The sequence below is a fragment of the Rhinatrema bivittatum genome, chromosome 6 (genome assembly GCF_901001135.1).
Source record: "Rhinatrema bivittatum chromosome 6, aRhiBiv1.1, whole genome shotgun sequence".
NCBI classification, from domain to species: Eukaryota; Metazoa; Chordata; class Amphibia; order Gymnophiona; family Rhinatrematidae; genus Rhinatrema; species Rhinatrema bivittatum.
Window position 1 is genome coordinate 1,814,331 of NC_042620.1, and position 25,907 is coordinate 1,840,237.

The window sequence follows — 25,907 nt, forward strand, 5'->3', positions numbered from 1 at the left end:
ATTATAGCAGGGGAGTCAAGATTGAGATGCAGAGTTATGGTTTCGATGATAGGAGAGGAGTCTGACTCTAGTAAGCCTGGAGGGGCGTAGACTAGCAGGATTTGGAGTTGTTCTGATTTGAACAATCCTAGTTCTAGTTTAGTTACTGTACTGATGGGGTGGTGTGAGAACCTTAAGGATTTTTTTGCAGCTAGGAAGATACCCCCTCCTCTTTTTTTTTGTCTTGGGATGGAGAAGAAATCGTAAGTCTGCGTTGGTAATTGGTTAATGAGTGTGATGTCCGTGGATTTGAGCCATGTTTCTGTTATGGCGCAAACGTCTGGGGTTGTGTCCTGCAGTATGTCGTTGAGTATAAGAGTTTTGTTGGTGAGAGATTGGGCGTTGAATAGGATTATGGGGGCGGATTTTAAAAGGCGCGCGAATAGCCTACTTTTGTTTGCGCTCCAGGCGCAAACAAAAGTACGCTGGATTTTAGTAGATACGCGCGGAGCCGCGCGTATCCACTAAAATCCTGGATCGGCGCGCGCAAGGCTATGAATTTTGTATAGCCGGCGCGCGCCGAGCCGCGCAGCCTACCCCGTTCCCTCCAAGGCCGCTCCGAAATCGGAGCGGCCTCGGAGGGAACTTTCCTTTGCCCTCCCCTCACCTTCCCCTCCCTTCCCCTACCTAACCCACCCGCCCGGCCCTGTCTAAACCCCCCCCTTACCTTTGTCGGGGGATTTACGCCTCCCAGAGGGAGGCGTAAATCCCCGCGCACCAGCGGGCCTCCTGCGCGCCGGGCCGCGACCTGGGGGCGGGTACGGAGGGCGCACGCCCCCGTACCCGCCCCCAAAACGCTGCCGACACGCCCCCGAAACGCCGCGACGACCGGGCCCGCCCCCGACACGCCCCCCTCCGAGAACCCCAGGACTTACGTGAGTCCCGGGGCTCTGCGCGCGCCGGGAGGCCTATGTAAAATAGGCTTCCCGGCGCGCAGGGCCCTGCTCGCGTAAATCCGCCCGGTTTTGGGCGGATTTACGCGAGCAGGGCTCTGAAAATCCGCCCCATGGTGAATAGGGTGAGGCCTAGTAACTGTGTAGTGGGGGAAATCATGATTGGGATGAGTGATTTGTAGGTGCGTGGTCGGTAGTACATTATTGTTCAGGTTGGATCGGTGCTGGATGAGTGCTACCGGAGCTTGGATGTGCTGCTAGAGATTGGATGAGTGCCTCTGGAGACTGGATGAGTGCCTCTGGAGACTGGATGAGTGCCGCTGGGGACTGGATGAGTGCTGCTGGATGAGTGCCTCTGGGGACTGGATGAGTGCTGCTGGATGAGTGCCGCTGGAGACTGGATGGGTGGATGTGTGATCGCTGGATGGATGGATAAGGGTGGGTAATGGCTCTTGCTCTGGGACGCTCCAAGGGGCGCGCTAAGGGGCAGGCCCCTTAGGTCGCGCTCCTTCGGGTGCGCGACGCCTGGTGCGCGACGCCCCAGGGAGCGTCTGCAATTTAAGGGCCTGAAAACAGTGCTGGGCTAGACATACACACACATATATATATATACACACACATATATATGTGTGTGTATATATATATATGTGTGTGTATGAGTGGGTGCATGTGTATATATGTGTGTATGTGAACATATTTGTGTGCAGGTGTATATATGTGTGTATATAGGTGTGTATATGTGTATGTATTTGTGTGGGTCCGTGTGTATATATATATATATATGTGTGGGTGCGTGTGTGTATATATGTGAGTGTGTATATATATAAATATGTAAGTGTGTATATGAGTGGGTGAGTGTATACATGTGTGTGGGTGCGTGTGTATATGTGTATATATGTGTGTGGGTGTGTGTGTGTATATATGTGAGTGTGGGTGTGTATATATATAAATATGTAAGTGTGTATGAGTGGGTGCGTGTATACATGTGTGTGGGTGCGTGTATATATGTGTGTGGGTGCGTGTGTATATATATGTGTGGGTGCGTGTCTATATACGTGAGCATGTAAATATATATGTGTGTGTGGGTGTGTGTATACGTGGGTGCCTGTGTGTGTGTGTACATGTGGGTGCCTGTGTGTGTATGTGTGGGTGTGTATATATGTGTGTATGTGTGGGTGTGTATGTGTACATGTGGGTGCCTATGTGTGTGTGTACATGTGGGTGTGTATGTGTGTGTGTACATGTGGGTGCCTGTGTGTGTATGTGTGGGTGTGTATATATGTGTGTATGTGTGGGTGTGTATATATGTGTGTGTGTGTATATATGTGTGTGTGTACATGTGGGTGCCTGTGTGTGTATGTGTGGGTGTGTATATATGTGTGTGTACATGTGGGTGCGTGTGTGTGTGTACATGTGGGTGCCTGTGGATGCACGTGTGTGTGTGTACATGTGTGTGTTTGTATATCTGTGTGTGTGTGTGTGTGTATATGTGTGTATGTGTATATGTGTGTGTGTGTGTGTGTGTGTGTGTATATATATATATATATATATATATATATCCAAAAAAGGCAATATAATATCTAACTCGTGCTTATCGTATTACACAAGACTGAGTTTAGCAATAGTATAGAGTTAAGGGTTATGAAAAATGCTATATGCAGGTTTGCACATGATTTGATGCATGTGTAAGAGCTGTATTTGAGGGAATAAGTGCAATATATTTATAGGTAGATATTGGGAATAAATGTTTTAAAAAAAAAATTTAAATTTGAAAGAAATAAATTGTTTTAAAATATTTGAACTAAATAAATTGTTTTTACATATAATTAAAAAACTTTTGATGTATGGTGTTTGTTTAGATCAATTAAAGTGCTTTTTTCCATTCTCCAAAAACATTTTTTTGGGGGTAGTCTTGTGTGTGTATGTGTGTGTATATGTATGTATATGTGTGTGTGTGTGTGTGTATGTATATGTATATATATATATATGAGTGTGTGTATGCACGGCTCTGTGCATACAACAGTTGTAGATCACTGGACTGTACGTGCAATATGTTATTGTATGAATGTAATGCCGCCTGCTCATGCTAAGAAGTGAAAGTGTTCTGAGCAGACTCGCACAGACACTTGTTTGATGCTAACGCGTGTGGGAGGTCGGTAATGTCACTGTGAATTCCTGCCCACGCTGGTGGCTCGATTGGACGTAACTTGACTCCTCGTTGTCACAATACCCGTCCTCCAGCCTTTTGTGAACTTGCGGGAGTGGCCTCAGCAGTTGCTTTTCTTTGCTTGACGCGAATCATTTCCCCTCTTCTGTCTCTCTTCCCCTGCAGTGACTGCTTCCGGGCCCCAGGATGAGCTGGAGTTTTCTCACCCGCCTCCTAGAGGAAATAAACAACCATTCCACCTTTGTGGGCAAGGTCTGGCTGACCATGCTGATCATCTTCCGCATCGTGCTGACAGCGGTGGGTGGGGAGTCCATCTACTACGACGAGCAGAGCAAGTTTGTGTGCAACACGCAGCAGCCGGGGTGCGAGAACGTCTGCTACGATGCCTTCGCACCCCTCTCGCATGTCCGCTTCTGGGTCTTCCAGATCATCATGATCACCACCCCCTCCATCATGTACCTGGGCTTCGCCATGCACCGGATCTCCCGCATGCCGGAGCAGCAGAGGCATTGCAGCACGAGGAAGCCGCGCCGCATGCCGGTGGTGCACCGTGGCGCGGTGCGCGACTACGAAGAAGCAGAGGACAACGGCGAGGAAGACCCCATGATCTTTGAGGAGATTGAACCAGAAAAGGAGAAGGTGGAGGAGGGCGCCAAGAAGCACGACGGGCGCCGCCGCATCAAGGAGGACGGACTGATGAAGGTCTACGTGCTGCAGCTGCTCTTCCGCTCGGCGCTGGAGGTGGCCTTCCTCTTCGGACAGTACATCCTGTACGGCTTTGAGGTGGCTCCTTCCTACGTGTGTACCCGCAGCCCTTGCCCCCACACGGTGGACTGCTTTGTGTCCAGGCCCACGGAGAAGTCCATCTTCCTTCTCATTATGTACGTGGTCAGTGGACTTTGTCTCCTGCTCAACATCTGTGAGCTCTTCCACCTGGGAGTGGGGGGCATCCGGGATGTGCTGGGCAAGAGGTCGCGCCGGAAGACCTTCCATGACCTGTCCGCAGGGGACCCCTACTCCAAGAAGACCCCCAGTGCCCCGCCACATTACCACGCCGTAGCGAAGAAGGGGAAAATCCCCAACGGGAAGCTGCTCTATGGGGAGAACGTGGCCAATGGGACCCTGGAGCACTTCAGCCTGCAGGATCTGCACCCCCAGCACGAGCTGGACCGGCTGCGCAAGCACCTGAAGATGGCACAGAACCACCTGGACCTGGCCTTCCAGCTCAACCCAGCTCCGGAGACAGCACAGCCCTCCCGCAGCAGCAGCCCCGAGGCCAACAGCATCGCGGTGGAGCAGAACCGGCTGAACTTTGCGCAGGAGAAGGAGGGAGCTGACTGCGAAAAGACAGGTAAAGCGAGCTCGCGCCCCCAGCCGGGGGATCTCCAGGCTTCTCCCGTGTCTTTCTGCACCTTTCAGCCCTGCTCCTCTCATCTGTGACGGCATCGAGAGAGGCAGGGCTGGCAGAGGTCACGACCTGTAGAAAGCTGGGGCCGCCTGCGATGCCTTTGCATTAGAGTTAAGGCATCCAGGATCCCTCCAGTACCTGAATGTAATCTGCTTTCAGGTGCCTGAAGGGCAGAATAGAAAGGAAATAACTCAGAGACAGGAGGAGGGCGATAACTTAGGACTTATCTGCCTAAATAGCAGCAGCTGAACATCTGGCCCTGCTGGACGGCCACCATGCAGCCGGATAACTAATTAACTGAGTAAATGGCAGACGTGGCGAGCAGGGCATTCTGGGGAGAGTTACCTGGTGAGCGAGCCAGACCCATCCAGCTGTCCTAAGGGTAAGAGAGCTGCAGGGATCCCGGGTTATGCAGGCTCAGCAGTTCAGTGCCTACCACGGGGTGGCTGCATCCTGCCAGGGAGCAGTAAAGCTGCGCTTAGTCTGGGATGTGCAGTGCCTGCCACGGGGTGGCTGCATCCTGCCAGGGAGCAGTAAAGCTCCGCTTAGTCTGGGATGTGCAGTGCCTGCCACGGGGTGGCTACATCCTGCCAGGGAGCAGTAAAGCTGCGCTTAGTCTGGGATATGCTTTGCTTTGCATCTAATACTGCTTTTCTCTTCTGCTCCCCAGGCCTGTGATTGCTGGGACAGGGCACACTAGGACTGCAACACCCTTCATGTGCCATTTTTTGGACTTGGTGGAATAATTATCCTGGAAAGAACCACTGGAAAAAAACAGAACAGACCTGACTGAGATTGCGGGTGGCGTGGAAGAAGGATTTTAGCAGTTTTTATCGTGCAGAATTTGGGACCCTGTGCTTACAATACGAAGCTTTTTTGTATATTTTTAAAAGGGAATTATAATGTTTTCTACTTGTAACTTGAAATTGTGCTGTAAGGAGCCAGTCTCGCAGACTTTACTACATTCCAGGTGCCCACGCTCTGGGAGTGGGACCAGAATAACCCAGCACTGCCAGGTGTCAGCGACTTGCCAGAGGAGCACATTATCAATGTCGTCACGGTACCTTACGCTGGGCAGGAAGGATGGGTGCGCTCAGTGAATGGAAACACATCCTCTCCCTTATGCTGGCAGCTGTGAGTGAGTGCAGGGCCTCTGAGCCCATGCATGCGTGTATCAGGCACACGGGAGCCAGAGCTGCCAGGAGGAGGTGCACTGGTGCTGGGGGCCGTCCCTGCCAGCAATTATCGTGCTCCATCGGTACAAGCAGCCAGGGTAAAACCCTGGTCCTGACGTGATTACTGCCCCTGCTTCCTCTCCCAGCTGCCCTCCTCGCACTCTGGATTAAAAGCACCAGTTTACCCAGTGCCCACCCCACGCTGGCTGCTTCCTCCCCCTCTCACTCCCTCCAGATTAAAAGCACCAGTTTACCCAGTGCCCGGGACACGCTGGCTGCTTCCTCCCCCTCCCACTCCCTGCAGATTAAAAGCACCAGTTTACCCAGTGCCCACCACACGCTGGCTGCTTCCTCCCCCTCCCACTCCCTGCAGATTAAAAGCACCAGTTTACCCAGTGCCCACCACATGCTGGCTGCTTCCTCCCCCTCCCCCTTCTCCAGATTAAAAGCACCAGTTTACCCAGTGCCCCCCACACGCTGGCTGCTTCCTCCCCCTCTCACTCCCTGCAGATTAAAAGCACCAGTTTACCCAGGGCCCACCCCACGCTGGCTGCTTCCTCCCCCTCTCACTCCCTCCAGATTAAAAGCACCAGTTTACCCAGTGCCCACCGCACGCTGGCTGCTTCCTCCCCCTCCCACTCCTTCAGATTAAAAGCACCAGTTTACCCAGTGCCCACCCCACGCTGGCTGCTTTCTCCCCCTCTCACTCCCTGCAGATTAAAAGCACCAGTTTACCCAGTGCCCACCCCACGCTGGCTGCTTTCTCCCCCTCTCACTCCCTGCAGATTAAAAGCACCAGTTTATCCAGTGCCCACCACACGCTGGCTGCTTCCTCCCCCTCTCACTCCCTCCAGATTAAAAGCACCAGTTTACCCAGTGCCCACCCCACGCTGGCTGCTTCCTCCCCCTCTCACTCCCTGCAGATTAAAAGCACCAGTTTACCCAGTGCCCACCACATGCTGGCTGCTTCCTCCCCCTCTCACTCCCTCCAGATTAAAAGCACCAGTTTACCCAGTGCCCGGCACACGCTGGCTGCTTCCTCCCCCTCTCACTCCCTCCAGATTAAAAGCACCAGTTTACCCAGTGCCCACCCCACGCTGGCTGCTTCCTCCCCCTCTCACTCCCTCCAGATTAAAAGCACCAGTTTACCCAGTGCCCACCACACGCTGGCTGCTTCCTCCCCCTCTCACTCCCTCCAGATTAAAAGCACCAGTTTACCCAGTGCCCACCTCATGCTGGCTGCTTCCTCCCCCTCTCACTCCCTCCAGATTAAAAGCACCAGTTTACCCAGTGCCCACCCCACGCTGGCTGCTTCCTCTCCCTCCCACTCCCTCCAGATTAAAAGCACCAGTTTACCCAGTGCCCACCCCACGCTGGCTGCTTCCTCCCCCTCTCACTCCCTCCAGATTAAAAGCACCAGTTTACCCAGTGCCCACCACACGCTGGCTGCTTCCTCCCCCTCTCACTCCCTGCAGATTAAAAGCACCAGTTTACCCAGTGCCCGGCACACGCTGGCTGCTTCCTCCCCCTCTCACTCCCTCCAGATTAAAAGCACCAGTTTACCCAGTGCCCACCCCACGCTGGCTGCTTCCTCCCCCTCTCACTCCCTCCAGATTAAAAGCACCAGTTTACCCAGTGCCCACCACACGCTGGCTGCTTCCTCCCCCTCTCACTCCCTGCAGATTAAAAGCACCAGTTTACCCAGTGCCCGGCACACGCTGGCTGCTTCCTCCCCCTCTCACTCCCTCCAGATTAAAAGCACCAGTTTACCCAGTGCCCACCACACGCTGGCTGCTTCCTCCCCCTCTCACTCCCTCCAGATTAAAAGCACCAGTTTACCCAGTGCCCACCCCACGCTGGCTGCTTCCTCCCCCTCCCACTCCCTCCAGATTAAAAGCACCAGTTTACCCAGTGCCCGGCACACGCTGGCTGCTTCCTCCCCCTCTCACTCCCTCCAGATTAAAAGCACCAGTTTACCCAGTGCCCACCACACGCTGGCTGCTTCCTCCCCCTCCCACTCCCTGCAGATTAAAAGCACCAGTTTACCCAGTGCCCGGCACACGCTGGCTGCTTCCTCCCCCTCTCACTCCCTCCAGATTAAAAGCACCAGTTTACCCAGTGCCCACCCCACGCTGGCTGCTTCCTCCCCCTCTCACTCCCTGCAGATTAAAAGCACCAGTTTACCCAGGGCCCACCCCACGCTGGCTGCTTCCTCCCCCTCTCACTCCCTCCAGATTAAAAGCACCAGTTTACCCAGTGCCCACCCCACGCTGGCTGCTTCCTCCCCCTCTCACTCCCTGCAGATTAAAAGCACCAGTTTACCCAGTGCCCACCACACGCTGGCTGCTTCCTCCCCCTCTCACTCCCTCCAGATTAAAAGCACCAGTTTACCCAGTGCCCACCCCACGCTGGCTGCTTCCTCCCCCTCTCACTCCCTCCAGATTAAAAGCACCAGTTTACCCAGTGCCCACCCCATGCTGGCTGCTTCCTTCCCTCCTCCTCCCTGCAGATTAAAAGCACCAGTTTACCCAGTGCCCACCCCACGCTGGCTGCTTCCTCCCCCTCTCACTCCCTCCAGATTAAAAGCACCAGTTTACCCAGTGCCCACCCCATGCTGGCTGCTTCCTCCCCCTCTCACTCCCTGCAGATTAAAAGCACCAGTTTACCCAGTGCCCGGCACACGCTGGCTGCTTCCTTCCCTCCCCCTCCCTGCAGATTAAAAGCACCAGTTTACCCAGTGCCCACCCCACGCTGGCTGCTTCCTCCCCCTCTCACTCCCTGCAGATTAAAAGCACCAGTTTACCCAGTGCCCACCCCACGCTGGCTGCTTCCTTCCCTCCCCCTCCCTGCAGATTAAAAGCACCAGTTTACCCAGTGCCCACCCCACGCTGGCTGCTTCCTCCCCCTCTCCCTCCCTGCAGATTAAAAGCACCAGTTTACCCAGTGCCCGGCACACGCTGGCTGCTTCCTTCCCTCCCCCTCCCTGCAGATTAAAAGCACCAGTTTACCCAGTGCCCACCCCACGCTGGCTGCTTCCTTCCCTCCCCCTCCCTGCAGATTAAAAGCACCAGTTTACCCAGTGCCCACCCCACGCTGGCTGCTTCCTCCCCCTCTCACTCCCTGCAGATTAAAAGCACCAGTTTACCCAGTGCCCGGCACACGCTGGCTGCTTCCTTCCCTCCCCCTCCCTGCAGATTAAAAGCACCAGTTTACCCAGTGCCCACCCCACGCTGGCTGCTTCCTCCCCCTCTCACTCCCTGCAGATTAAAAGCACCAGTTTACCCAGTGCCCGGCACACGCTGGCTGCTTCCTTCCCTCCCCCTCCCTGCAGATTAAAAGCACCAGTTTACCCAGTGCCCACCACACGCTGGCTGCTTCCTCCCCCTCTCACTCCCTGCAGATTAAAAGCACCAGTTTACCCAGTGCCCACCCCACGCTGGCTGCTTCCTCCCCCTCTCACTCCCTGCAGATTAAAAGCACCAGTTTACCCAGTGCCCACCCCATGCTGGCTGCTTCCTCCCCCTCTCACTCCCTGCAGATTAAAAGCACCAGTTTACCCAGTGCTCGGCACACGCTGGCTGCTTTCTGAATTTCAGAGGGAGCTCTTTCGAATGCAGAATGCATTGGGGTTTTATCCTGTCTGCAGTCTCCTGATGAAATAATCCCCCGGGAGGGCTGGAGTTTGCCCGAGACCTTCCAGTTCTGGAGTGGAGCTGATTCCTTTCCCTATTCCTTTGCCTTCAGTCTGGCTGAGGTGCAGCCTGGGCCTGTGAGGAGGAAAGCAGAGGGAACTGGCAGCAGCGGTTACTGCTGCAGATCACAAATTACATTTTGTTTTGCTTTTGTCTGAGTGAGGTTGCGGGTACGGACGCCCCCCTGCCAGCGCCAGCCAGCGATGCTGGGCAGATCAGCATTAAAGCAGCAGCAAGCTCGGGGGCCACTGCCCCATCTCATAGCTTGGGAAAATAATAATAACTGGAGAACCAAATATTAATAATATTTAAACTTATGCTGGAGAAAGCTTGAAGTTAGGAATCATCTCAAGTCATTTTGTATTTTGTTGAATTTTTGTATCGTTGCGTCTTTTGTTATCTAAGTATTGTCTTAACATTCGTAATTAGTAAAGTGAGCATTTTGTATTCAGAAGGGGAGTATTTTTGTCTGCTTGTGAGCCTTGTACATGTAAGGACACTTTTTTTTGTAATTAACATTTTTATTAAGGGTTAGCATATACAATAAACAGACATATGTAACTTCCCAATAGATTGTCCTATGTACATTGCCAATTATAAATATACAGGAATACAGAAGTAGTATCGGAGCTGAGCAAATTAAAAGCACTTAATCCTGATGATCTCCAAAAAATTAAACATTGCCATAAAATATATCATGAAGAATAACAAAAAGTAAGACATCTGGGCCTAGTAATCATGATGACAAAGATGAAGAAAGGGCCATTCCACTACCTAGCCCGGAGTAGTCTCCCAAAGGCAATGTTTGCGTCCGGGTATATAGTCAGGTATCTTATGCCTCAGGAAGACGATGAAGTAGTTGAAACTTGGAGCCACCAGGTTAATGTTTCCCAAGTCTTTCGGAAAGCAGATAAGTGATTACCTGTAGTAGCCATGAGGTGTACTAAATGGTAAATATTACATAAGCGATGAATAAACTTCAAAACCGAGGGGGTCTCAGATCGCCTCCAGTAGGAGGCCAGTTCAATTCCAGCTGCACTAAAGATTTGCTGACATAAGCAATGTGCATGTTTCTCTAAGCCGGGACAAGGAATATTTAATAAAACATATCTCAGGTCTGTAGAAGCTATGATGCCTAGAGACTGAGAAACCCACTGGAAGAGAGGATCCCAAAAGGTTACAACTGTTTGACATCGCCACCATAAATGAAAAAAGCTACCTACACCTCCAAATTTTCTCCAACAAGAGCCTGACACACGAACATAGTTTTGCAGGGGTAGTTTTGCAGGGGTAATATACCAGCGGTATAAACGTTTATAACAGTTTTCTTGTAGAGAGGCAGAAACAGAACATTTACTAGCAGATCCCAATCTTCATCGCTTAAAGGTCCTCCCAAGTCTGATTCCCAAGCTTTAATGTATTTCAAAGTATCGGACAAGCGCCCACTGAGGATATTGTAGATTTTGGATATCAATCCTTGCATGTTATCAGCTTGATCACCATAGTTCTCCAGTCTGCCCAGCAAGTGTGAAAGCTTGCTGGGCAGACTGGATGGGCCGTTTGGTCTTCTTCTGCCGTCATTTCTATGTTTCTATATGTTTCATACAAGACTTTGTCTGGCGTATCATACCTTTACGCAATATGGAATCTAAGAAATGTTTAGGTTCAGCATAAGCAGGAAGTGATCAGCTGGGATATTATACTTATTTTGAAACATCTGAAATCCAATGGGGGAGCCTTGGTGTAAGCAGTGATCAACAAGCAAAACCCCAGAGGCTTTCCACCTCTGAAATGCAAGCGAATGTAACCCAGTTGAGAAGGTGGTATCATGAAAAAGATGCGTAAGAAAGAAATATGCTTGAGTGCCCACTAGCTTGTGTTTCCATTGAGACCAAACTCTCAGTGTGGTGTGCAAGGCAAAGGGGAAACAGACTATCGGTCGCCATGATTAAGGTCTTGCTTGCCAAGGAAGAGCAGATAATGGCATAGCCCCTACCATCACTTGCTCAAGAAGAGCCCACTATGGGATAGAGGTTTTTCTGTGCATATCAATCACGGGACAAAGGTGGGAGGCCGCGAAGTTCCACCCCAAATGGGGAACTCCCAATCCCCCTCTCAAGCGTGGCTGAAAAAGAGTCAGTCTGGCCACTCGCGGAGGACGTTTACGCCAAATAAAATTGAAAATAAATTTTTGCCATGATCGCAGTATTGCCGCCGTGAGAAAGATAGGGAGAGTGGGAAAAAAGTAAATAAAATGGGGGTAAAAGATTCATTTTAATAATGGCTACATGCCCGAGCCACGAGAAGGTATCTCTTTGCCGTTTCTGCATATCCGCCTCAATGGTTTGAATAAAGGTTTATAATTTAGAGAAAATGATCTTTTACATTAGAGCTTATTCGCACTCCTAAGTACTTAATGGATCAAGTGACCCATCTAAATGGAAACTGCTGCTGATTAGCGGCGACCTCTTCACTACTTAAATGAATATTTAGCAATTCTGACTTATCAAAATTAACTTTAAAGCCTGACACTTTGCCAAAAGAGCATAACTCCTCCACAGTACACCTCAAGAAAGAATCAGGGTCCGTCACCGTGAACAGAATATCATCAGCAAGCAGTGATATCTTGAAGTGAAGTGTCCCAAGTCTAACCCCTTTGATTCATGGGGAAGCAAGGACCCTGATGGTAAAGGGCTCTAAAAATAAAGCAAATAGTAAGGGCGATAACTGGCAGCGTTGCCTTGTCCCCTACCTATGGAAAGCTAGCTCCATAGCTGCCATTTACCTTAGGCCTCGCCTTCGGTTGTTCATATAGCTTCCTTATCCATCACAGAGAAAATGGTCCAAAGTTCATTTGCTCCAAAGTTCTGAAGAGAAAAGGCCAATGAACTAAGTCAAAGGCCTTTTCTGCATCTATGGAGAGCAAAACAGCTGGTATGTGTTCTTTACGGACCACCCTAATATATCAACAATCTTGCAAACGTTATCAGCCGCCATAAGTTTAGGGACAAAGCCTACCTGGTCAGGGTGGACTAAAGTAGACAAAAATATATTCAAACTTTCAGCAAGAACTCGAGCCAAAATTTTGAGGTCCAGGTTGATCAAGGAAATCAGCCAGTAGGATCCATGGAGGGTAGGGTCACGCCCAGGCTTGGCAATAACAGAAATACCAGCAGTATTAGAATAAACTGGTAAAGACCCACCTTCTCTTAGAGAGTTAAACATATCCGTAAGAGGGACTACCAATATATGAGAAAACTGTTTATAATACCCAGAGGAGAAACCATCCAGTCCTGAGGACTTCCCAGATTTCAGTGTAGTAATAAATTGCAAAATCTCAGTCGTGCTGATAGGTCTACCTAAAAGTTCCCGGTGTTCATCAGTCAGAGTGGGAAGAGAGATAGAAGAGAGATAATCCTCCACTTGTAAGTCATCTATCATAGAGTCAAAACTATAGAGAGAATCATAAAGAGCAGAGAAGCACTCTCTAATAGCTGAAGAATCTGTAACCCTTTGCCCTTGAGAGTCCTTAAGCTTAGTCACGTATCCTTGTGCAGTAATAGTTTCAACTTTCTCGCTAAATAGCATCCAGCCTTGATACCTCCTTCAAAATAGGCTTGTTCGACTAATGCAAGGTGATGGGATATTCTTTCATGATCTAAGGACTGTAAATGAAAGGTTTTTAAAGACTGCCACTGATTTGTTAACTTTAGCCAAGATCTCTCTCTTTCCTTTTTACAAAAGATCACATGAGATAAGAGTACCCCTCACTACTGCCTTACAACATTCCCAAACAACCTCTTTAGACACACAGGTAGAGGTGTTGATTTGAAAGTAGGACTAGCTATGTTCTCTCAGAACCTCAGAAAAAGAATCATCTTTAAGCAAGAACATAAGAAATTGCCCTGCTGGGTCAGACCAAGGGTCCATCAAGCCCAGCATCCTGTTTCCAACAGTGGCCAATCCAGGCCATAAGAACCTGGCAAGTACCCAAAAACTAAGTCTATTCCATGTAACCATTGCTAATGGCAGTGGCTATTCTCTAAGTTAACTTAATAGCAGGTAATGGACTTCTCCTCCTCCAAGAACTCATCCAATCCTTTTTTAAACCCAGCTACACTAACTGCACTAACCACATCCTCTGGCAACAAATTCCAGAGTTTAATTGTGCGTTGAGTAAAAAAGAACTTTCTCCGATTAGTTTAAATGTGCCCCATGCTAACTTCATGGAGTGCCCCCTAGTCTTTCTACTATCCGAAAGAGTAAATAACCGATTCACATCTACCCGTTCTAGACCTCTCATGGTTTTAAACACCTCTATCATATCCCCCCTCAGCCGTCTCTTCTCCAAGCTGAAAAGTCCTAACCTCTTTAGTCTTTCCTCATAGGGGAGCTGTTCTGTTCCCCTTATCATTTTGGTAGCCCTTCTCTCTACCTTCTCCATCGCAATTATAACATTTTTGGAGATGCGGCGACCAGAATTGTACACAGTATTCAAGGTGCGGTCTCAACATGGAGCGATACAGAGGCATTATGACATTTTCCGTTTTATTCACCATTCCCTTTCTAATAATTCCCAACATTCTGTTTGCTTTTTTGACTGCCGCAGCATACTGAGCCGACGATTTCAATGTGTTATCCACTATGACACCTAGATCTCTTTCTTGGGTAGTAGCACCTAATATGGAACCTAACATTGTGTAATTATAGCATGGGTTATTTTTCCCTATATGTATCACCTTGCACCTATCCACATTAAATTTCATCTGCCATTTGGATGCCCAATTTTCCAGTCTCACAAGGTCTTCCTGCAATTTATCACAATCTGCTTGTGATTTAACTACTCTGAACAATTTTGTGTCATCTGCAAATTTGATTATCTCACTCGTCGTATTTCTTTCCAGATCATTTATAAATATATTGAAAAGTAAGGGTCCCAATATAGATCCCTGAGGCACTCCACTGCCCACTCCCTTCCACTGAGAAAATTGCCCATTTAATCCTACTCTCTGTTTCCTGTCTTTTAGCCAGTTTGCAATCCACGAAAGGACATCACCACCTATCCCATGACTTTTTACTTTTCCTAGAAGCCTCTCATGAGGAACTTTGTCAAACGCCTTCTGAAAATCCAAGTATACTACATCTTCCGGTTCACCTTTATCCACATGTTTATTAACTCCTTCAAAAAACGTGAAGCAAATTTGTGAAGCAAGACTTGCCTTGGGTAAAGTCATGCTGACTTTGTTCCATTAAACCATGTCTTTCTATATGTTCTGTGATTTTGATGTTTAGAACACTTTCCACTATTTTTCCTGGCACTGAAGTCAGGCTAACCGGTTTGTAGTTTCCCGGATCGCCCCTGGAGCCCTTTTTAAATATTGGGGTTACATTAGCTATTCTCCAGTCTTGAGGTACAATGGATGATTTTAATGATAGGTTACAAATTTTTACTAATAGGTCTGAAATTTCATTTGTTAGTTCCTTCAGAACTCTGGGGTGTATACCATCCGGTCCAGGTGATTTACTAGTCTTCAGTTTGTCAATCAGGTCTACCACATCTTCTAGGTTCACCGTGATTTGGTTCAGTCCATCTGAATCATTGCCCATGAAAACCTTCTCCAGTACGGGTACCTCACCAACATCTTCTTCAGTAAACACCAAAGTAAAGAAATCATTTAATCTTTCCGCGATGGCCTTATCTTCTCTAAGTGCCCCTTTAACCCCTCGATCATCTAATGGTTCAACTGACTCCCTCACAGACTCCCTCACAGGCTTTCTGCTTTGGATCTCAGCAATAGAGGACAGTAATTCTGTTTTATTCTATTTCATTTCCAATCGCAGTTTGGAAAACCATCCACAGAGCTCGTTTCTAGTAGGGAAATCAGAAGGACCTGTTGTTGTTGACAGGTCATGGCTGAAGACTCAGCAACCTTGCCGTCTCCGCCATCGTTGGCCTGCATATTCATGACTTCCTCCTCGCCAGAAAGGGCTGCCGTGGCTTTGCTAAACAAAAATTGCTTGAGGTCGGGAATGCTTAAGCAATATATTTATGCCATGGATGGCAATTATTCCTGGTATGTGAGTAATATTATGTGCAGGGGAGAGAAGCTCCAGAGGCAGGCAGCCATTCTGGTCGACGTTGCTAGAGCGCCCGCCAACACACATTTCTAATAACACACGCTACCTGAGTAGTTTAGGCTCAGTTTAAAAGAAGTTTGGCACGTTTCCTGAGTTATAGACACCCCTATGAGACTGATGCTGATTTGGTTTTGTATCACTCGAGCTCACTTCCTATCATTATGTTCAGCTCGTCACTAAGGTTGCCCTGTCTTCCATTTCATTTATTTATAAAACAGGCAGCGACATAATAATTTCAAAGCTCACAAACCATGTGCAGTGTCAGCAGCAAAGGCTTAAATCATGCGCAGCAATGCTAACAAAGGCCGGACCCCATCTGTGCGCCCCAAAGAATATCATTCAACACTTGCAGACATCTCCTGATATTTCCCACCTGGCTCCTGTCGCGTTTCATGCAGGCTGGTCTTCTTCTTCTTCTTCTTCTGTCTAACTGAGGCGAGTCCTGCATCCGCTCATCCCTTGGGCAACTGAAGGACTTATTTCCAATATTAGTGATTGTATAACGCACTGCTGGCGCTGATATCTGTCAAGTATCCCATCTGGTCCCAGCCCCAACAGACACAATTTATGGAGGTGATCCAGAAGTTTAGCAGATCCACCACACCGGTAGATAGGTCCCGTCCTCCCCACATCCTCTCCAGACTGGTTAGATGTCCGAGCAGAAAAGACGGATTTCTATAAATCCTGCTGAGCGAATTATACACAAGTTCCACCCTTTTACTACAGAGAGAGCCTTCCAGTCTCTCCCCTAAATCTGACGCCACAAGAAGGGGCTCTCCTCAGCCTTGTTAAGATCTTGTTTGCTCTGAAGATGGCGAGAGTGCAAACTGAGAAACGTGGGATGTAGCACAGCTCAGCCAGTGAGGAGGAGAAAGGTTTCCTTAATACGTGCAGGCCAGCAGGAAGGTCCTCTGCACAGGCCCCGATTCACAGCTAAATAGCGGAGTATATTCATTTTGTTTTTTCTCGTCCCGAGCATTTCTGACGCTGCTCGTCTCAATCCTCTGTGTACTCACAGCATCTCAGTATCCCGGCAATTAGAAGAGGGCTTGTCATCTCTTTTGCAAAGGTTGAGCATGACGTGTAACTCTTACAGGGAAGCAGAGAGGCAGGCTCAGTACACAGGTTAGTACAGAGGAAGCAGTGTACACTCATCCTTTGCAGCTGCTACTGGAGACGCAGAAGTGCAACTGCACTTATTCTGGTGATTAAAAGGAAGTATTTTCACAAGCAGAGCAGGGGCCTGCGCTAAGTGCGTCCAGGGGGAATTATTTCCTGTGCATGTGATGGCGCTGGCTCTCCTTGGTATTTTATAAACGGCACAGCTCCTGCCAGGCTGCAGGGACTCGCATGCGCCTGTGCTGACATCACCCTCCCTGTCGCTGGCTATCACACAAAGAAAGGACAAAAGCTCTCTCCCTTTTTCTGAGATTCACAGGGCATTTCATGACAACCTTGGGAGAGTAATGCTGTTGTCCAATAAAAGGTCTCTCCTGATACAGATCTATATGGCTTTCATGTATTTCTGTGCATTCAAGTGCACTAGCATGGCAGCCACAAAGCCTTTTGTCTTGGTAAGTCGCCCACTCAGCCAAGTGCACCCCTACCATCCTTCCCGGGGCAGACTGCTAGCAGCTGGACCCTTCCTCTCTCTTACTGCCTGGAGATGGTGCAGAGAAAAACAGGATCTGAATTCAGGAAAGAATGGGATAAACACAAGAGATCTCTAAGGCATGGAAAAGAATTGTAAAGCTGAATTAGTTAGGCAAAATGGATAGGCCATAGGCTCCTTTGCTACTGTACGTCTCTATGCAGAACAGCCTATTTCACCCACTCCCATCCAGCCAAATGCAGTGAAAGACTCGACCCACTCTCCCTCCAGTCCAAAACACAGTCCTGATGGCAGAAAAGAGCAGACACAGTAATCTGCATCCACACTGAAAATCCTGTAGCTCGAATCCCAGCCGCGCCACCTGTGAAAAATCACACCCTAGCCAGAACAGGGTTTGACATCTTCCACCATCTGAGGCAGATCCCCCATTTACTGCCCTTCCCTCCCATGCTTAATCAATGAAGCTTCTGCTGAAAGAGTTGGCATCCTAGCTCCTCTGCATAACCTCCCAGATAGATACCGGGATTGCAGACGACATAAACCCATGCAATTCAGCCTGGACTCCTATGTTCTAATGTACTTGCAGATTATGTAAGCAACTCAGACTTAAGCTAGCAGCTGATCATAGGTCCCCTACGTAGCCTGCCAGACAGACCCTGCTACGTGAGCGCCTGCGTTTCCAGCAGGACTTCTAGTTATTACAGAACCTGCAGCCTGCCAGACAGACCGGCTACGTGAGCGCCTGCGTTTCCAGCAGGACTTCTAGTTATTACAGAACCTGCAGCCTGCCAGACAGACCCGGCTACGTGAGCGCCTGCGTTTCCACCAGGACTTCTAGTTATTACAGAGCCTGCAGCCTGCCAGACAGACCCGGCTACGTGAGCGCCTGCGTTTCCACCAGGACTTCTAGTTATTACAGAGCCTGCAGCCTGCCAGACAGGACCCAGCTACGTGAGCGCCTGCGTTTCCACCAGGACCTTCTAGTTATTACAGAACCTGCAGCCTGCCAGACAGACCCGGCTACGTGAGAGCCTGCGTTTCCACCAGGACTTCTAGTTATTACAGAGCCTGCAGCCTGCCAGACAGACCCGGCTACGTGAGCGCCTGCGTTTCCACCAGGACTTCTATTTATTACAGAGCCTGCAGCCTGCCAGACAGACCCGGCTACGTGAGCGCCTGCGTTTCCACCAGGACTTCTAGTTATTACAGAACCTGCAGCCTGCCAGACAGACCCGGCTACGTGAGCGCCTGCGTTTCCACCAGGACTTCTAGTTATTATAGAGCCTGCAGCCTGCCAGACAGACCCGGCTACGTGAGCGCCTGCGTTTCCACCAGGACTTCTAGTTATTACAGAGCCTGCAGCCTGCCAGACAGACCCGGCTACGTGAGCGCCTGCGTTCCCACCAGGACTTCTAGTTATTACAGAGCCTGCAGCCTGCCAGACAGACCCGGCTACGTGAGTGCCTGCGTTTCCACCAGGACTTCTATTTATTACAGAGCCTGCAGCCTGCCAGACAGACCCGGCTACGTGAGCGCCTGCGTTTCCACCAGGACTTCTAGTTATTACAGAGCCTGCAGCCTGCCAGACAGACCCGGCTACGTGAGCGCCTGCGTTTCCACCAGGACTTCTAGTTATTACATAACCTGCAGCCTGCCAGACAGACCCGGCTACGTGAGCGCCTGCGTTTCCACCAGGACTTCTAGTTATTACAGAGCCTGCAGCCTGCCAGACAGACCCGGCTACGTGAGCGCCTGCGTTTCCACCAGGACTTCTAGTTATTACATAACCTGCAGCCTGCCAGACAGACCCGGCTACGTGAGCGCCTGCGTTTCCACCAGGACTTCTAGTTATTACATAACCTGCAGCCTGCCAGACAGACCCGGCTACGTGAGCGCCTGCGTTTCCACCAGGACTTCTAGTTATTACAGAACCTGCAGCCTGCCAGACAGACCCGGCTACGTGAGCGCCTGCGTTTCCACCAGGACTTCTAGTTATTACAGAACCTGCAGCCTGCCAGACAGACCCGGCTACGTGAGCACCTGCGTTTCCACCAGGACTTCTAGTTATTACAGAACCTGCAGCCTGCCAGACAGACCCGGCTACGTGAGTGCCTGCGTTTCCACCAGGACTTCTAGTTATTACAGAGCCTGCAGCCTGCCAGACAGACCCGGCTACGTGAGCGCCTGCGTTTCCACCAGGACTTCTAGTTATTACAGAACCTGCAGCCTGCCAGACAGACCCGGCTACGTGAGCCCCTGCGTTTCCACCAGGACTTCTAGTTATTACAGAACCTGCAGCCTGCCAGACAGACCCGGCTACGTGAGAGCCTGCGTTTCCACCAGGACTTCTAGTTATTACAGAACATGCAGCCTGCCAGACAGACCCGGCTACGTGAGGGCCTGCGTTTCCACCAGGACTTCTAGTTATTACAGAGCCTGCAGCCTGCCAGACAGACCCGGCTACGTGAGCGCCTGCGTTTCCACCAGGACTTCTATTTATTACAGAGCCTGCAGCCTGCCAGACAGACCCGGCTACGTGAGCGCCTGTGTTTCCACCAGGACTTCTAGTTATTACAGAACCTGCAGCCTGCCAAACAGACCCGGCTACGTGAGCGCCTGCGTTTCCACCAGGACTTCTAGTTATTACAGAACCTGCAGCCTGCCAAACAGACCCGGCCACGTGAGCGCCTGCGTTTCCACCAGGACTTCTAGTTATTACAGAACCTGCAGCCTGCCAAACAGACCCGGCTACGTGAGCGCCTGCGTTTCCACCAGGACTTCTAGTTATTACAGAACCTGCAGCCTGCCAGACAGACCCGGCTACGTGAGCGCCTGCGTTTCCACCAGGACTTCTAGTTATTACAGAGCCTGCAGCCTGCCAGACAGACCCGGCTACGTGAGCGCCTGCGTTTCCACCAGGACTTCTAGTTATTACAGAGCCTGCAGCCTGCCAGACAGACCCGGCTACGTGAGCGCCTGCGTTTCCACCAGGACTTCTAGTTATTACAGAGCCTGCAGCCTGCCAGACAGACCCGGCTACGTGAGCGCCTGCGTTTCCACCAGGACTTCTAGTTATTACAGAGCCTGCAGCCTGCCAGACAGACCCGGCTATGTGAGCACCTGCGTTTCCACCAGGACTTCTAGTTATTACAGAACATGCAGCCTGCCAGACAGACCCGGCTACGTGAGGGCCTGCGTTTCCACCAGGACTTCTAGTTATTACAGAGCCTGCAGCCTGCCAGACAGACCCGGCTACGTGAGCGCCTGCATTTCCACCAGGACTTCTAGTTATTACAGAGCCTGCAGCCTGCCAGACAGACCCGGCTACGTGAGAGCCTGTGTTTCCACTAGGACTTCTAGTTATTACAGAGCCTGCAGCCTGCCAGACAGACCCGGCTACGTGAGGGCCTGCGTTTCCACCAGGACTTCTAGTTATTACAGAGCCTGCAGCCTGCCAGACAGACCCGGCTACGTGAGAGCCTGTGTTTCCACCAGGACTTCTAGTTATTACAGAGCCTGCAGCCTGCCAGACAGACCCGGCTACGTGAGCGCCTGCGTTTCCACCAGGACTTCTAGTTATTACAGAGCCTGCAGCCTGCCAGACAGACCCGGCTACGTGAGTGCCTGCGTTTCCACCAGGACTTCTAGTTATTACAGAGCCTGCAGCCTGCCAGACAGACCCGGCTACTAGTATTACAGAGCCTGCAGCCTGCCAGACAGACCCGGCTACGTGAACGCCTGCGTTTCCACCAGGACTTCTAGTTATTACAGAACCTGCAGCCTGCCAGACAGACCCGGCTACGTGAGCGCCTGCGTTTCCACCAGGACTTCTAGTTATTACAGAGCCTGCAGCCTGCCAGACAGACCCGGCTACGTGAACGCCTGCGTTTCCACCAGGACTTCTAGTTATTACAGAACCTGCAGCCTGCCAGACAGACCCGGCTACGTGAGTGCCTGCGTTTCCACCAGGACTTCTAGTTATTACAGAACCTGCAGCCTGCCAGACAGACCCGGCTACGTGAGCGCCTGTGTTTCCACCAGGACTTCTAGTTATTACAGAGCCTGCAGCCTGCCAGACAGACCCGGCTACGTGAACGCCTGCGTTTCCACCAGGACTTCTAGTTATTACAGAACCTGCAGCCTGCCAGACAGACCCGGCTACGTGAGTGCCTGCGTTTCCACCAGGACTTCTAGTTATTACAGAACCTGCAGCCTGCCAGACAGACCCGGCTACGTGAGAGCCTGCATGCGTTTCCACCAGGACTTCTAGTTATTACAGAGCCTGCAGCCTGCCAGACAGACCCGGCTACGTGAGCGCCTGCGTTTCCACCAGGACTTCTAGTTATTACAGAGCCTGCAGCCTGCCAGACAGACCCGGCTACGTGAGCGCCTGCGTTTCCACCAGGACTTCTAGTTATTACAGAACCTGCAGCCTGCCAGACAGACCTGGCTATGTGAGCGCCTGCGTTTCCACCAGGACTTCTAGTTATTACAGAGCCTGCAGCCTGCCAGACAGACCCGGCTACGTGAACGCCTGCGTTTCCACCAGGACTTCTAGTTATTACAGAACCTGCAGCCTGCCAGACAGACCCGGCTGCTAATTTAATTTGAATTTGGAGATTTAGTGTATTGGTTAGGGCAGTGGTCTGAGGATCAGGGAAACCAGCTTTCAAATCCCACTGTTGCTCATTGTGACCTTGGGGAAGTCACTTTAGCTGTTGCTGCCTCAGGTATAAACGTAGGGCTTCATTTATGAAGCTTTTTCTCCATAGACATAGAATGGGTGAAAAACCTTAGTAAATCAGGCCCTTAGATTGTAAGCTGTCTGGAGAAGGAAAGCACCTACAGTACCTGAATTGTACTTACACAAGCCCTCACACACTCACACACACACACTCACACACAGACACACACACACATATACACACACACACTCTCACACACACACTCACACACTCACACACACAGACACTCTCTCTCACACACACACACACTCCCTCTCACACACAGAGACACACACACAGACATATATACACACTCACACACCCTCACAGACACACCACTCACACACACACACACTGTCTCACACACACTCACACACACAGATACACAGACACAGACACACTCACACTCACACACACACACACACATATACACTCTCTCTCTCACACACACACACACACACAGAGACACAGACACACTCACACACACACGTACGATGTTATAAACCAGCTTCCTGAGCAACACCAGGCACCTTTTGCTAATAAATAAATAAAAGAAATACTGGTGCAGCCTGCCAGACTGTCCGAGCTCTGTGAATACTTGCATTTCTTCAGGTCTTCTAGTTATTTCTGTATTTGGAGCCTGCCAGACTATCCCAGCTCTGTGAATATTTGTATTTCTTCAGGTCTTCTATTTTTTTTGTACTTGGAGCCTGCCAGACCTCCCAGCTCAGTGAATATTTGCATTTCTTCATGTCTTCTAGTTATTTCTGTTCTTGGAGCCTGCCAGACCATCCCAGCTCAGTGAATATTTGCATTTCTTCAGGTCTTCTAGTTATTTCTGTACTTGGAGCCTGCCAGACAAACCCAGCTGCTCGTTTAATTCTAGGTTCCTGCCAGACATGTCCAGCTATTTGAGCACCTTTTGTTGATTCCCCTCTACATTCTGGGTGTCCTGAATGTTCTTGCCTATTCATGCAGCTCCTTCACCAGACTGCCTCAACCTTTACATGTGTTATTCCAGGCTAGGAGTAAGGAGGTTATAGCACACTATTCTATGTGGAGCTTTTGTTAACTCTATTGCTCTTATGATCTCCTGCTTCCCACTAAGACATATCTGCCTAATTACCCCTTGTATTGGTCTTGAAGTAAACATAGAAATACGATGGCAGAAAAGACCATGCAGCCTATCTCATCTGTCCATCCACATCACTCCTCGGCTCTACAGTTTCTATCACTCCCTCAGAGATCCCCTGTGCTTATCCCATGCTTTTTTGAATTCAAAGATTGTTCTTGTTTCCATCACCTCCACTGGGAGGCTGTTCCATGCATCCACCATATGCTCTGTAAAGAAATCTTTCCTAAGATTACTCCTGAGACTACCCCCTTTCTCTCTAACTCCATGACCCCTTGCTCTAGACCCTACTTTCCTTTGAAAGTGGCTCACCCTCCTGTGCATGGAAACCTTTGAGATATTTACATATCCCTATCATATCTCCCTTATTTTGCCTTTCTGCTAGGGTGTACATGTTTAGATCTGTAAGTCTATCCCTATATGCCTTAGAATGAAGATCACTGACCAGTTTAGTAGCCTCCCTTTGGACCAACTCCAACTTTTGAAGATGTGGTCTTCAGAACTTTATACAGTATTCAAAATGAGGTCTCATCATCTATTTATTTATTTACATTTTTTTTCTATACCGACATTCGTTGGCGGAACATCATATCAGTTTACAGACAAAACAATGAGGCAGCAACATAGCTTTACAGTGTAACAATAAGAACAGCTTTACAGTGTAACAATGTATCGGTTTACAGACAAAACAATGAGGCAGCAACATAGCTTTACCATGTAACAATAAGAATAGCTTTACAGTGTAACAACGTATCGGTTTACAGATAAACAGTGAAGCAGCAACATAGCTTTACAGTGTAACAATAAGAATAGCTTTACAGTGTAACAACATATCGGTTTACAGATAAACAGTGAGGCAGCAACATAGCTTTACAGTGTAACAATAAGAATAGCTTTACAGTGTAACAACGTATCGGTTTACAGATAAACAGTGAGACAGCAACTTTTATTGTTTATCTGTAAACATTTTATTGTAAATAATACACTTGTATATAATTATTTTTTATTGCATTTATACAACCATTTTATTGCATTTATCTTTGTTGTACAGCATTACCTTTGTTTCCCCACCCAGTTCTCTTATCAGTTCAATGTAAAGCCCCGTTGGCCATTTTTTGTTCCATGGAAACCGATGTGATGTATCTCCTAACGAATGTCGGTATACAAAAACTTTAAATAAATAAATAGCTTTACAGTGTAACAACGTATCGGTTTACAGACAAAACAATGAGGCAGCAACATAGCTTTACAGTGTAACAATAAGAACAGCTTTACAGTGTAACAACGTATCGGTTTACAGACAAAACAATGAGGCAGCAACATAGCTTTACAGTGTAACAATAAGTACAGCTTTACAGTGTAACAATAAGAATAGCTTTACAGTGTAACAACGTATTGGTTTACAGATAAACAGTGAGGCAGCAACATAGCTTTACAGTGTAACAATAAGAACAGCTTTACAGTGTAACAACGTATCGGTTTACAGATAAACAGTGAGGCAGCAACATAGCTTTACAGTGTAACAATAAGTACAGCTTTACAGTGTAACAATAAGAATAGCTTTACAGTGTAACAACGTATTGGTTTACAGATAAACAGTGAGGCAGCAACATAGCTTTACAGTGTAACAATAAGAACAGCTTTACAGTGTAACAACGTATCGGTTTACAGATAAACAGTGAGGCAGCAACATAGCTTTACAGTGTAACAATAAGAACAGCTTTACAGTGTAACAACGTATCGGTTTACAGACAAAACAATGAGGCAGCAACATAGCTTTACAGTGTAACAATAAGAATAGCTTTACAGTGTAACAACGTATCGGTTTACAGACAAAACAATGAGGCAGCAGCATAGCTTTACAGTGTAACAATAAGAATAGCTTTACAATGTAACAACGTATCGGTTACAGACAAAACAATGAGGCAGCAACATAGCTTTACAGTGTAACAATAAGAATAGCTTTACAGTGTAACAACGTATCGGTTTACAGACAAAACAATGAGGCAGCAACATAGCTTTATAGTTTAACGATAAGAACAGCTTTACAGTGTAACAATAAGAATAGAGGCAGGGTTTGGGGCGGTTATATCTAGGAGGATTAAGAGGCTTGAAAATGCAAAGTAAATAATCAAAATAAGGAACAGAGATAAAATTAATAGAAAAAAATTAAGAGTATACTAATAAATAGGTCCATACCAGGTGTAGTTAGAAGTTAAGCAGATCATCAGGTATAAAGTCATATTCGAAGAATAAGTAGACCTCTCCATAAGGTGAAATGCTGTGTGGTAAGGGGTTAAAATATGAGGTGGGGGGGGAATGAAAGGGGGGTGTGAGTAGACAGATTAGCTGAGGGAGTATAAGGTGATGGGTAAGGTCCTAAAAGGTCATGAGTATGCTTGTGTGAATAGCCAAGTTTTTAGTTTTTGTTTAAATTTATGCAGGCAGTATTCTTGGTGTAGGTCAGTAGGCATAGTGTTCCAGAGTGTGGGGCCAGCAGTGGATAGTAGGGATGTGAATCGTGTGCGCTATCGTCTTAACGATCGAAATCGTCTGGCAGGAGAAGAAAATCGTGTTTGGCACGATTTTTTAGTTAAAAAATCGTTAAAAATCGTTTTTTCCGATTAGTGCGCACTAATCGGAAAAAACTAACAGAAAATGATACAATTTGACACTTTTCAGGTCAGTTAAGGTCAGTTTAGGAATGAATATGTATTCCTATTGGCTGCCCTCTTATTTATTCATGTTACCAAGGTTCCCACTGACAGTATATGGGGAATGGGAAATGGAAACAGTTGGTAGCGTGACAAAAAAAGTAATGTGATACCAGGGGTGTTGTGATCTTCCTGCACACAGTGCCCTAACCCTGGCACAAGCTGGAGTCAATGTGTGCAGTAAAGGAGACCTGCCTTTTCCACAAGCTGGAG

The 25,907-nt window shown here is 48.8% G+C and overlaps 1 protein-coding gene across 1 annotated transcript in view; it reads left to right on the forward strand.

Moving 5' to 3' along the window:
• The window catches only part of LOC115093345 (gap junction gamma-1 protein-like), a 20,643-nt gene extending 15,369 nt beyond the window's left edge, over positions 1-5,274 (forward strand). The window contains exons 2-3 of the mRNA XM_029604972.1: positions 3,265-4,450; positions 5,178-5,274. Coding sequence (XP_029460832.1) covers positions 3,286-4,450; positions 5,178-5,185 — 1,173 coding nt within the window. The 5' untranslated portion in view covers positions 3,265-3,285 and the 3' untranslated portion in view covers positions 5,186-5,274. The remainder of the gene's footprint in view (positions 1-3,264; positions 4,451-5,177) is intronic.
• The last annotated feature ends 20,633 nt before the right edge of the window (positions 5,275-25,907 follow it).